A 13,915-nucleotide genomic window follows, 5' to 3' on the forward strand; every position below is an offset into this window, starting at 1 on the left:
GTGCTGAAAGTAGATTTTAAATAGAAAACAAGTACATAATTCAACAGAGACATTGCAACAAATTAAACTAGGATAAAAACTAATCTAAAAATCAGAGAAATCGAAGTTCGATTTCGACGAGTCTGATGGCTCGGTCAAGACCAAATTGGCCCACTGGTAATCAACGTCGTCGATGGTCTGCGGGCCGGCGTACTGCGCCTCGATCCAGCTCTTGCGCCCGAATGGCGTCCTTCTACGCCTTGTGCTCCGCCTTCTTCGCCGCCTAGAAGGCCTGCTCGTCGAGGACGTCTTTTATAGTTTCAAAAATTAGGAACAAAAAATCTACAGGTAGACAATGATGTACCCTAAGACTGTGGAAAAAAGCAATACAAAGGACTCAGTATTTCTGGCTGTGCAAAATTCACAAATCCATGGATCTGAAAACGTGAACAATACAAATTTTGAAACCTCCAACATTTGTCAGAACTTGTCATTTTTTTGTAGCCTCTAATATAACGTATTTCATCCTGAAAATTTGCAAGCGGTAGAGTACATCGTTGTCTATATTAATATTTTTTTCCAGATTTTTTTGAAACTCTAAATGTTGAATTCGAATTTTGTGAAGAAACACGAGATGTGTAGCTCGGGCCCAATCAGATGATGGAGATACCGACCGACATGTACCCAACGCACCACCATTTTCGACCAAAACCCTGAAGAACCCCTCTCCACCGCCGACGCCGCCTGTCGCCATGGCCCTCCTCGCCGCCGCCCGCCGCGCCGCCACCTCCTCCCTCCCCCTCCTCCGCGCATCCACCACGTCGCTGCTCCGCCCCCTGGCCGCCGCGGCCGCCGCTGCGGCGCGGCCGATGCCCTTCTCGTCGGCCGCCGCGGTGAGGCCGAGCTCCGACGACGAGCTGCTCCGCGTCATCAAGTCCGAGATCAAGTTCGCCGAGGACTGCGACGACCAGGACCGGGTGCGTTCCGCCGAATCCTCCCCGCATCCCAATCCTACACATTCGTTGCTGTTCCGATCTGTCCCCGGCTCTCATCTGCGTAGTAGCTTCAGTCAGATGCTTTCAGGGGAGCTACTTCGTAGAGGTGTCGATTGGGGCTAGCCTGCAGCGGTAGGATTGGAAATGGTCATGTAAGATCTGAAGATTGTTCTGGCCAATCTAGGTTTCGTTCGTTTCTTTTTCAGTTCCTAGCTGTCCATCTTAACCGCAGCCCCTCTTATGGGTAATTGCCCTTTGCGATTCACTATTCAAAAAGGGAAGCTTTTTTAGGTAATTTTGTGAATTTTGTTAATCTTGTCATACCCATATCTTCCTGCTGCAATTGGTAGTGTAGTTCCAAGTCTAGAGTTGTCTTTCGTACAGGGCCGGCTCTAGGATTTGGAGGGCCACAGGGCGAACTCTATAAATGGGCTCAATTTAAGCTGCGTGCATGCTAGATGGGCCTAATTTTTTTCTTGTTCCTTTTCCTATATGCACTGTGCCCGAAATAATAGGCCCCCATTTTGGTTGGGCCCCGGGCCGTTGCACTTCTTGCCCTGGTCCAGAGCCGGCCCTGCTTTCGTAGTATGATCTGCAGGCTTACCTAGCTATTTCAGTTTCTCGCCGTCCATGTTGACTGCAATTCCTATCATGGTCACGGTAGATTTCCTTTTCAGGGGTTCACCTCACTACGTTAGGTTATGTTCTATTTGTTTAGTTCACTGCTGACCGTGTTAGTTGCAGTTCTTATCGCTGTCTCACTAGATTTCACCTTCACTGTGCATGATTCTGAGTTCGTCTGAATTACTATAGTGGTGGGTGATTAGTTTTTGTAATTCAATTGTCTTGCATAAGGATTTGCATCTGCCTTTGCTGCCATGAGAACTCTCTACTTTTGGGTATCGTGACATCTTACTGTAGTCTTGCTGCTGTAGTGTGGCTCTGTTCATAGCCGAGGTGCTGTTATAATTTTGATCCTGCTTAGGTTGTATTACAGTATATGTGCTTGGCTGGACTGAATTTTTGCAGTTAAAATGTCGTTTTTCTTGTGACTTCACAGCTTGCATGCTTCTGCACTCTGCTGTTTAAACTGATGTACTGTTAAATTTGCTGCATGGTTTTTATCTCTTTGTATGAGATGATGAGGTGTGCTGGTTGCTTTCCACAACCGTTCCACATTTCCACTCATTTCAGAAGGTTCTATGCTAGTACAGTTTGAGTGATATGTTTGCGTGGAATGTTTTTTACCTTTCACTGTACACCTCGCATGCTAGCCATACCAAACCATCTATGTTCTGCTGTTTAAAATGATGAATTGTTAAACTGCCCCGAATGGTTTTATGTCCTTCTCTGTTATGATAAGGGGTTACTGGTTGCTTTCCTGAACCGGTCAACTCATACACTAAGTCAAGTTTATGGGGGCAATGAATCGGTGGTCTAGTTACTTCCTCTTCCTTTGAGTTGGGTTCCAACATAAAAGCAAGATTTTACTTATTCTTTAAATCCTGCTTGAGAAATCAAGCTGTTTTCTTTAGATGTAGTAGGACAGAAGGTATAGGGTCTAAAGGTGTGTGAAATCAGTAATGTAATCTTCAAGTACTTTCCGAAGGTTGAGTAATTCAAGCAACTTGTTCTTTCTTGGCTTCGTATCTATTCCATGAATTAGTATGATTTAGTCTAAATAAGTGGTGCACAATCTTCTATCAGAGGGGGAACATGAGGGTATGAAGGAATTCAAGCAACTTGCTCTGTCTTTGCTTGGTATCTATTCCATGAATTGTCATGATTTAGTCTAAGTGGTGCACACAGAGGGGAAACATGAGGGTTGGAAAATAATTAGTTTCTGGCATGCTTATCTTGGAGCAAACACTACTATTTTACTTCTGATTTTACTATGAGCAACTTTCGTGTTCATCTTATGAGTGTTGTACAGAACCTCATTTTTTCCATGTGAAACAGGTTGAGGAGATCCCAGAGAACTTCCCTTTCAAAATCACCGACAAGAAGGGGCTCAACGAGATCACTCTCTCAAGAACTTACCAGGGCGAGAAGATCGAGGTGTTGGTCTCCATGCCCAGCCTAGTCACCGGAGACGAGGCGGAGCATGACCAGGACGAGGATGACAAAGAGAAAGACGATGATCAGGAAGACGGGGAGAAGGCCCCGAAGTCCACCATCCCCCTCACAGTAACCGTCTCCAAGAGCGACGGCCCAAGCCTCGAGTTCACCTGCACGGCTTACCCTGACGAGATCCTGATCGACACCCTGTCCGTGAAGCAGCCTGCATCGAACGATGATGAGGAGCTAATCGCATATGAGGGCCCCGATTTCAAGTAAGAACACAAAACCATGGCTTAGCCATTTTAATTTCCCAGCTAACAACTACTTGCTCATGCTATAACCAAACTTGCTGATCTTGTACACTTCTCTGTCTTTTCTTTCCTGATTAACTGAAGACCCTACTGATTGGTTAAGAATTGCTTTGCTGATGCTGTGCCCCACTTGGTCTGTCTTGTGCAGCGACCTCGACGAGAACCTTCAGAGGGCATTCCACAAGTACCTGGAGCTGCGTGGAATCTCAGCCTTGACTACTAACTTCCTGCATGAGTACATGATCAACAAGGACAGCCGGGAGTACCTCTTCTGGCTGAACAAGCTCAAGGACTTCGTCAAGCAGTAGAGGTAGTTAGAACTACTGTTCCCCTACCACAAGATGAGCCAATGAATGTGCTTTGCACATTCTGTTTTGAGACCTCTGAACTATGTTCTAGAGAGTGTATGTGCACCAATGTACTATGTTCTAGAGAGTATACGTGCACCAATGTGTGCACATCTCAATTTATCATAGCGTGATGTTAGAATTTAGAGAGGTTCGTAGACGAGTACTTTGTTGAGTAGAATGCTATTTCTGATAAATAATTATTCTCTATGAGATATTTGTGCACCATATTTGTTGAGTAGAATGCTATTTCCGTTTGCATCGCCCCAATGGAGCGTGCCTGTTCTGTTCGCATGTCCGTGCGGACTGTTTCGGACAACGCAGGACGAGATGGCCTAACCTTATAGTTACTTCACTTTGTAGGACTGCAAGAAGCAGATCATGTCCATGACTTGCAAGAGTAAACCAGGAAAAGGTAGAAACATCCAGTCACGGAAATTGATGATCACATGGTTTCTCTTTTTATCAGGGGGTATATAAATTCATGTATAAGCTTTATGGTGAACTAAAACACGTCTAGATGCACCCGTTTTTGAACAAAACTGAGACACTTATATCAAAACGGAGGTAGTAAATATAACTTTTTGTTGCATGCCTTTGCTTCCCTATCGATCCGCGTCTGCACATGTTCGTAGACCGGCGGCGACCAACCCGCTTGGCGTTTATCCTCCCGAGACCCCGTCTCTCCTCAGGCGGCCTTCGCCGCCGCTGATAGGCCGCGCCGGCGTCCGTTCCGCCCTTCCCCTGTCTCGGCCGGCGTCCGTTCGACAACTCCCCTGCCTCGGGCGGATCCGGGGGCAGCGCGAAGGAAGCAGATGGTGAGGCACGCCGGCGAGGTCGTCCGGGGAGTTGGACCGGTGGACGCCATTAGATGCAGTTTGGAGCTTTTTCTCTCGTCCAGTTCGGGAACACGAAGCGAAACGTTACAGCTTTCTGGGAGGCTGTAACTTGGGCTATGTAAATAACTGTTGCAAACTAATTTAATTTATGAAATGCTCATATTTGTTCAAAGAAAGTCTAGTTGCACGTTTTGTTCTTGTTGGACTCAAATCTTCATTGCCAACTATGAAAAGCGATGTTACTGAATCGCATCGCCCCGTCTCACATTGCAGGCTTACTTGCAGTACGGAAGTTTGCCGCGGCCAGCATGTGCGTGTTTGCCGTGTACAATCCTCGCCTGCACGCGCGTGTATGTTTGATCGCCATGAAGCAACAAATCATGGGGTGATGAGTATGGACGCAAATTGTTCACGCGCGCAAGAACTAATTAATCAATTGAGGTTTCATCAATCGGGATGGGCCACTGGATTCAAAAATAGAAGCAAAAGAAAAAAGAAGTTTGTAGAACGCACCGTTTCGTCGATCGGTTCGCCCGCCGGACGTACACCGTCCATCCATCCATCGATCGCTTCTCCTTTTTTTTCTCCTCCCGCTCCAAGGGGCCTTTCAAAGTCTGCATCGATCGCAACTACAACAAACTCCACGGATCCATCCGTCAATAGATCGAACAAGGCAATTGAACCAACCGAAGAGATTGTACAGAACATGGAAACAAAAGGCGCGTGCATGCATACCTCCTGGGTGAATGATAGCTCACAGCCTGAGATCCATCCGACGATGGCAACCACCGCCTACAACTGCCCCTCACGGACCACGACTTATCAGGCGAGAAGACGTTACGATGGTCAAGGCAGAGTCTCTTCTCATCTCATCTCCTCTCCTCGACGAGTAAAGAGTCAAAGTCTAAGTCGTCACACACGACGCACGCGTTGGTTCCACCCCATCTCATATTTATAGAGAAGGGTCAAGGCTAGAGGTTTTTGTTCAAATTTCGAAACACTGGCGCCACTTTTTCGTCGCTGCTTTTCGCCTCCCGCCATTTCTTGCCGATAGATCTTCTGTTCCAATCCATCTATTCATCACCATTAAGGAGAAGTTTTTACTTGAGAATGGACCGTCCAGATCATTTTGCTGCCACGGATTGGTGACATGGAGGAAGGTCACGTTAAATAAGGAACCTGCTAGCTAATTACGTGGGGCGTTTAATCTCATTTCTAGGAGTCGTGGATAGTCTTTTGGACCCCTGATTTTCGTTGGTATCTGGACGTGGGTTTGTTTGGAAGAGCATTAAGTCTGGAGTAATTTATGCCACGCGTAGCAAGGCAAGATAAACGGGATTTATGTTTCACCGTTGGCTTGGGTAGGGACTTGCTTTCCTTGCTTTCCTTCATTTTAAGAAACCGTGATTTTTTTTCCTTAATACGTTTCATGCAGCTATTCCATTTTCTTTTCTAAGATTCCGGTGATTAGTTTTCCTGACCACATCGAGTAACTAACTCAAATGAGGTGCACCTCATATAAAGCATTCGGGTGATTAGGAGGAGCCAATATTTGGTCGTCTTTTCTCAACTCGGTGGAATCTATTGCTCGAATCGGTACACAGGTACCATCACATGCATACAAAAGGATTAGGTTGTCAACCACAAAAGTTTTTGGCACATACATCACTGGAGGAAATGCTCAAAACACCCATGTTGGTATAGGCCGCACCTCAAAAAGACAGTTCGGCAAAAAGATGCCATAGCTCACAATTTGTTATGGCAAATCATGGAAAAAAGAGTGTATATTATTAGACAAAAGCAAATCTGGGAAAGTTGATACGGACTTGCTAGCAGCCGCCGGAACCAAAATGACCCAAGCACTAACCAAGCTAGATTATGCCAACATATATGGTAGCTACTAGATACATGCAACTATCCATTCTCAGGTCCAAAACAAGCATTATACTTTTCGCAGCCAAGGATCCCTCCTAGCTACCTCTGCTCCTCCACTGTCGCTGCATAAAGGCCGACTCCACTTCTCCCCTTCGCAAGCGCCACAACATCTGACAGCTCCGGTATCACGTCCAGCTACCACAGGTCAAAGAAGGCTCAGCTCTCCATTACCTGCACGACAGCGGACAATAAATTCTTACCATTGCTAAGAGTAAAATAGGTACAACAGCCGAACGACACACAAAGCTGACAAGTGGTTAGGGCTGCTCAAGTTCTACCTGGATGTGATGTGCAAGCATATCATGCAAGACCAGCCATCTTGGCATAATCTAGCTTGGTTAGTGCTTGGGTCAGAACACTGGTATATGCAAGCTTTAAAAATATATAAATACCTGATACTCGATATTTCTTTAGAGAAGTACCCATTGAAGTAGTCATCAATAATTCCTACCAATGTCCTATTATACCATCAAGATATTTAATTTACTTTTCAGTTGAACTATCTCGAGATCTTTCGGTCTGCAACCCTAAAACTAGGTAACACTACACAACCTTTCAATGCATCAGTATGCTCCAAGACATATAATAAGAAAATCCAGGAATCCTCTATTGAAGTGATCAAGTAACACATGGACTAGTTCATCATACTCTGTTATTACAAATGCGTTAGCAGCTGCTCCCCGCAGACTCCTTCCATAATGCAGCATATGTTCTATGTTAGTAATAAGTCATTGGGAATCAACTTATCTAGAATCATAACAAATGAACTCTGTAAATTCAGTCTCAAAAGCTTGTCCAAGATAACCAAAAGATCGATACTTTGCTAGCAGAACATCCCTCCTTTTTTAGCAGAACATTGAATTTTTGGTAAGATATTTGCATTTAAGGGAAGATCAAGCTCCAGTTAACAAAAAAGAAACTCAATGCTAAAATATTGTCTTAATTATTTCACAGCTGAATCCCCAGCAGCAACTTCGACGTGGAGTATATCAGCCGTCATGCCACAAGAGTGCCTAGCCAGGTGTCCAGTTCAGCAGGGGACAGATCTCTGTCTTCGAGACGTGGGGCTCAAGGTTCCTCAACCAACGCCCCACATACTCCTCCATCAGCTCCAGCAACAAGTGCTGCAACCGCATCAACCCCGGTTTTCGTCACTCCACTAGCAGATGATGATGACCGACTGGATGCTGCGCATGGAGACACACCTGTCCGCTATCGCAGGGTCGAAAACCTGATTGGAGACGAACCAGTACCTGGGCTCGCACCACGCAATCTCGACTCTGAGCTACACTTGGCCAGCACGGGGGAGCCGTGCTCATTCGCAGAAGCTGAGCGCGACAAGGCATGGCAGGCAGCCATGCGCGAAGAAATTGAAGCAGTGGAGCGAAACAACACATGGGAGCTTGTTGACCTGCCACACGGGTATCAACCAATAGGCCTCAAATGGGTCTATAAGTTGAAGAAAAATGAAGCCGGCGAAGTAATCAAACACAAAGCACGGTTGGTCGCTCACGGCTTTGTCCAGCAAGCTGGCATAGACTTTGATGAAGTCTTTGCTCTCGTCGCTTGCATGGAATCAATCTGGCTGCTGCTTGCTTTGGCTGCCCAGGAGGGGTGGCCCGTCCACCACATGGACGTAAAATCAGCCTTCCTCAATGGAGAATTGAAGGATGAGGTCTATGTGAAGCAGCCACCGGGTTTCGTCGTCACCGCAGAAGAAGAAAAAGTCCTATGGTTGCGCAAGGCCCTCTATGGTTTGCGGCAAGCTCCGCGGGAATAGAATGCGAAGATCGACTCCACGCTTAGGAGAGCGAGCACGAGCACACAATCTACCGGCGCATCACAGGTGACGCAATCTTACTCATTGGAGTATATGTGGATGATCTGATCATCACAGGTTCGTCCAAGGGAGCAATTGAGAGTTTCAAGGCCGAGATGAAGACAAAATTCCAGATGAGTGACCTTGGATTATTGTCATTCTATCTCGGAATTGAAGTCCAGCAGCATGGCGATGGCATCAGCCTATGTCAAGCACACTATGCCTCGCGCATCCTGCAGCTGGGCGGAATGGAAGGATGCAATCCAGCACGCACCCCAATGGAGGAGCGGCTCAAGCTTAGCCGTAAAAGTACATCAAAAGAGGTGGATGCTATTGGATTTGTCAGTCGATTCATGGAACGACCCACGGAGGAGCACATGATGGCGGTGGAGAGAATTCTTCGCTATGTCGCTGGCACGACCCACTATGGTCTTCACTACCGACGGAAGACAAAGGATGCACATCTAATTGGTTACAGTGACGGTGACCTAGCCGGTGACATTGACACTAGGAAGAGCACGAGCGGCACTTTGTTCTTCCTCGGCAACTGCTTGGTGAGTTGGCAATCTCTCAAGCAAAGGGTGGTTGCTCTGTCTTCATGCGAGGCAAAGTATGTCGCAGCCACAACTGCAGCAACTCAAGGAATTTGGCTGGCTCGACTTCTTGGAGAACTTCAAGGAAGAAAAGCCGAGACAATTGAGCTAATGGTGGACAACAAGTCTGCCCTGGCATTAGCCAAAAATCCAGTCTTCCATGAGTGCAGCAAACATATCGATATTCGGTATCACTTCATTAGAGGCTGCTTGGAAGATGGAAGCATCAATGCCAACTTCATCCATACTTCAGATCAGCTCGCTGATATTTTGATAAAACCACTTGGCCGAGTGAAGTTTCAGGAAGAGCTAGAATTGGAATGGTCCAAATCAAGTCAAGCATGAAGAACAAGGATTAGGAGGAGAACTGTTAGAGTAATCTTTGCTTAGGAGTTAGCTAGTACCTTCTAGTAATACTGTAGGTGCTGGTATGTTCTAGTATGTTCTAGGAGTACAATTCATATGTAAGCCCTAGGCAGAAGCTAACTTTGGTTAGCACTAGAAAGTTGTAGAAGGTTAGGTTTACAGTAGAAAGTTGTAGAAGGCTTTAGAAATCTAGTTGTTGTACCTAGCTTGTATCCTATAAATAGCACTATGCAATACAAGCTGCATGAAGCTTTTGGCAGCATCACACAACAGACTTCTTCCCACACACTACACTACCTGTGAACTAGCAAGGCTACATGCCGGTGAGATCAAGGTGCCTCAAGTTGTTGAGAGAACCCAAGAACTCTGGGACACGCCCATCAGCTGCCTGCTGCCCCCTGCAGGAACGTGTAGTTGAGATCGAGGTACTCCAGATGTTCCAGGTAGAGTAAGGAAGGGCTTATCTGGCCGAGCAAATATGTATGGCTAAGATCGAGCTCGACGACATGGCCGGTCACGTTGCTGCAGGCGACGCCTATCCACCGGCAGCAATTGTGGAGGACGTCGTAGGTGTCGTTGATGCCTTGCTTGAAGGCTAGCAACGCTTCCCTCTCGGCTTGTCAAGCAGGCGGCCGGGTGGAGCTGCACCGTGTCGGCGGCGACGAGGAAGAGGACGGCGGTGGCGATTAGGAGGACCAAGGCGATCTGAGCAACCGAGCGACACATTGAGACCGATGGGTGCTCTGTCACAGCCTAATACTCTGCGATATCATCGCCCTACCCGTTAAGATCCTCGTTTGCAGCAACATGTTCAGGTATTTGCTCTGTTTTGAGCCCCAGTTCGGGCTCTTTAGTTGAAATTTAAAGGGCCCTGAAGTGCAAGGAACCCTTCAGGCATAACTGGGGGTCCTTCAACTTCAAGGCGGTCGGTCCTCAGGTTGATAGTGTTGCCTGTCGTGCATGCTACCTCAGATAGCAACACGCGTCCAGCAGCTGCCGGAATGACACAAGGTTGCGCGATGTGAGCAAGAGAGCCTGGGCACGAGCAGGCTCTGGCGACGCGTGCAGCCTGCCGATCTAGATTGGTCGCGTGGTGGGTGCGCCGCTCTCGCGCTGCCGTGCATTCTCCTCTACTTGCTGGGCTTTCAGCTCGTTTTTGTCTACCGTTACAACACATTCAGTTCCAGATTGCGAAACATCAACAAGGAAGGGAACATAACAGCGAGCCAAAACGGCTGGGGTTGACATGGCCCACGACTACAGACCAATAACAGTCACATACATACATAAAAAAGTTCGTATTACACAAATACTTATACAAGCTACTAAATACCTCTATGCATTCATATACTTCAATAGTAGAATGATACCAGCACCAGGTCGGCCTTATTTGATTTGGCACACAAGTTAACTTGCAGTTGCCTTACTGCTTATCCTTCCCCATGTAACAACGGAGAACACATACACATTTTCATATAGCTTATCGAAGAGGCGGAAATAAGCATTCCTCCAAGATCTTTTAAACAGTAGAGCACATAAAACAACCCAGAGTCCCGCCAAAAAGCCAGCTGTTAGCCCAAAGTAGAAGAACAACACTGGATCATAACCATTTTCACTTCCCTGATGCTGATTACCATGCTCAGGCTCATCGTTGCCTGGGCAACTCTTTTCAAGAGGAGGCCCGCAAAGACCGCTATTGCCACTGTACATGAACGGGTTCTCATTGTAGAGGGTGTCAAGTTGACCTCCTGTCGGAATTCTTCCCGCAAGACTATTGTATGACAAGTCCAAGGAGCTTAGATACGTCAAATCTGACAAGCTTGATGGGGTTTCACCGGAAAGGTTGTTCCTTGAGAGGTCCAGCGATTCTAGTGATTTCATAGACCCAATCTTCATAGAAATTTTCCCGCTCAGGAGATTCCTCGATAGATTCAAATTCAACAATCCATTAAGAGAACCTATCTCATTTGGAATTTCACTAGTTAAGCGGTTGAGTGACAAGTCAATGCTGACCATCTCGTTAAATGCAGATGTGCCATATTTAAGCTCCTGCTGCTTCATCACCACAGATAAAATATCCTTCCCTTTTTCCTCTTCTTTTTCCTCTTCTAACCAATTAGACTCCAATCTCGGCGGATGGTCTAGGGTCATTGCTGTTAATTTGGACAAGGACAACGGAATTGATCCTGATATATTGTTGCTCGCTAAACTGAAGTATTGAAGTAGTTTAAGATTTGTGATGTTGACTGGAATATCCCCGTAAAACATGTTATGGTTTAGCTGCAGGAATCGCAAGTTCACCAATTCTCCAATCCACGCAGGTAACATTCCGTGGAACTTGTTCACCCCAAGATCAAGGAAAATCAGAAAATGGCTGGCCTTGAGCCAAGATGGAAAATTTCCGGAGAAGTTATTGTTACTTAAGAGTAGAAATGCAATGCTCATTGCAGAACAACGCGGGAATTCTCCCTCAAAATGGTTATTGGATAAATCCAATATAGCAAAGCGTTTCGATTCACATATAGCCTTAGGAACATGACCAGTAAGGTAATTGGAGGACAGACTTAGTTGTGTAAGATTTGGACCTCCAAAATCTAATGGCAAAGGTCCTGACAAGGAGTTCATAGAGATGGCCAGTTCGGTGAGGCTTCTTGGTAACATTGGTATCTGGCCAGTTAGTTGATTCAAACTGAGCTGTAGCGTGCCCAAACTAGTGAGTTTCCTTAACCCAGATGGTATGGCTCCAGTAATGCTGTTATTAGAAAGGTAAAGATATCTTAAGCTGGTCAAGTGCCCCACCATATCTGGCAATGTTCCTGTCATGTTGTTGTCAGACGAACTCAGGAAGAACAATTTGCTAGACGAACATTGTGGCAGCTTCCTTACAAATTCTGTTATGTTCCCAAGCGCGAGGCCACCATCAAGCCATAGGGTTTCTAGATCACAGAGAATTTTCAAGTCTACCGTCATTGTGGCAGAATTACCATTATCGTTGAACGCTAGGTGTTGGAGGGTTGTCATATCTCCTAGCGCATCAGGGAATGGGCCATAGAGATAGGTTGAAACTAGTGCTAGGTGCTTGATGCATTTTAAGTTCCAAAACCAGCAGGTTTCAATTGGATGGCCCAAATAGTTTATGGAGAGATCAAGGTTCTCAAGTTTTGTGAGGTTTAGGTGTGTGAGCGTCTGGTTTGCATTTGGAAGTGAGCAGTTGATAAGAATAAGGGTCTTTAGAGTTGGAATTGTGTTTGCCACAAGGAACACATCGACGGCGCTGAGATTTATGTCACTCAAATCAACATATTCTAGGATGCGTAGATGCGTTAACCATGAGATATCCGCTGTGTGTATATTTTCCATGGAATCGAGGCCAAGGTGTCGCAAGTTTGAAAGGTTTCCGAGCTGAGGCGGCAGTATACCGGACAAGAGCGTTCTGGAGAGGTCAAGGTAGTCCAACTTTGAAAGGTTGGCAAGCTGAGGAGGCACTCTACCAGAAAAGAGTGTGTTCGAGAGATCGAGATGTCTCAAGTTGTGTAAAGAACACAAGAATTCAGGGAAAACACGACCATTAAGTCCATGCAGGGATGTCCAGGCGAGATCCAGGTACTCCAGCTTTGAAAGGTTGCCTAGCTGAGGAGGCACTCTACCAGAGAATGATATGTAGGAGAGATCGAGATGTCTCAAGTTGTGTAAAGAACACAGGAATTCAGGGAAAACATGACCACTAGGGCCATGCAGGTATGTCAAACTGAGATCCAGGTACTCGAGATGCTGGAGAGAAAGCAAGGAAGGACTTATCTGGCCGACCAAACCCGTTTCACCAAGGTCGAGCTCGGTCACATGGCCGGTTTTGTTGCTGCAGGTGACGCCTGTCCAGCGTTGGCAGCAGTCATGGTGCCGTTTTTGCCACGAGGCCAGGACGTCGTCGGTGTCGTTGATGCCTTGTTTGAAGGCCAGCAACGCGTCCCTCTCGTGCGGCCAGCAGCTCGCATGGGCAACGACGAAGAAGCCGCAGGACACGGCGGCAATGGCAAGGAGCAAGACGAGCCTGGCGATTGAGCGATGCATAGCGGACGAGCAGCGCTGTGTATAGCTACGTACAGGGTTCAGTGTTTGTCTGTTCCGAACGGGCGCGCGGTTCTTTCTCTTATAATTTGCGGCCAGCGTGACCGACTATTCCGAGGGTGGAGTCGTCGACGTTCAAACAAAAACTAAATTGCTACGATCCGAGAGAGATGCCCACTGCGTGGAGGCCATGAGTCGTCTCGTCGCATCTATTGTCTCATTGTCTGCGGTGACTCACACGTTAAAACTACCTGATTACGAACGATGCAGCTGGCTACAAATGGTGATCACACATGCAGCCATCATCCATAGATCGGTGCGGAGAACGATCAACTTAAATAGGGTGGACCGGGTCGGACACGGCTAGTGATGAACTAATGATGCATATGTTCGCCTACAATTATATCCCAAATTCTTCCGGGCGGGCGCGTGCCAAACTGACCCGCCGGGCGCACACTGTCGCTGCCGCACGATTTGGCTCGCTCGCGCTATTCCACATCCAGGTGGCCCACGTATTAATCCGCAAAAAAGTGACCCATGTACTCCATGGTCAACGCGCGCTTTCTCACTCTAATCCCTCCCTTTCCTCTCCATCGGATATGGCC

General features: G+C 46.9%; 2 protein-coding genes across 2 annotated transcripts; one reads left to right on the plus strand and one right to left on the minus strand.

Annotated features, from left to right (window-relative positions):
• The first annotated feature begins 731 nt into the window (after positions 1-731).
• On the plus strand, positions 732-3,931 carry LOC127325575 (uncharacterized protein At2g39795, mitochondrial-like). Its single transcript, XM_051352360.2, has 3 exons — positions 732-956; positions 2,934-3,307; positions 3,495-3,931. Exons 1-3 carry the CDS (start codon positions 732-734, stop codon positions 3,652-3,654), a joined length of 759 nt encoding a protein of 252 aa, XP_051208320.1. The 3' UTR covers positions 3,655-3,931.
• Positions 3,932-9,880: 5,949 nt separating this feature from the next.
• LOC127325573 (uncharacterized) lies at positions 9,881-13,325 on the minus strand. The gene has a single exon (XM_051352357.1). The coding sequence runs from the start codon at positions 13,311-13,313 to the stop codon at positions 10,653-10,655; it is 2,661 nt and encodes an 886-aa protein (XP_051208317.1). The 5' UTR covers positions 13,314-13,325; the 3' UTR covers positions 9,881-10,652.
• Between the last annotated feature and the right edge of the window lie 590 nt (positions 13,326-13,915).

The sequence above is a fragment of the Lolium perenne genome, chromosome 3, assembly GCF_019359855.2.
Source record: "Lolium perenne isolate Kyuss_39 chromosome 3, Kyuss_2.0, whole genome shotgun sequence".
Taxonomy (NCBI): Eukaryota; Viridiplantae; Streptophyta; class Magnoliopsida; order Poales; family Poaceae; genus Lolium; species Lolium perenne.

Coding starts and splice junctions, on each gene's coding strand:
- LOC127325573 (XM_051352357.1), bottom strand. CDS start 13,313: ATGCATCGCTCAATCGCCAGGCTCGTCTTGCTCCTTGCCATTGCCGCC.
- LOC127325575 (XM_051352360.2), top strand. CDS start 732: ATGGCCCTCCTCGCCGCCGCCCGCCGCGCCGCCACCTCCTCCCTCCCC. Junction 957..2,933: donor ACTGCGACGACCAGGACCGG/GTGCGTTCCGCC, acceptor CATGTGAAACAG/GTTGAGGAGATCCCAGAGAA. Junction 3,308..3,494: donor TATGAGGGCCCCGATTTCAA/GTAAGAACACAA, acceptor TGTCTTGTGCAG/CGACCTCGACGAGAACCTTC.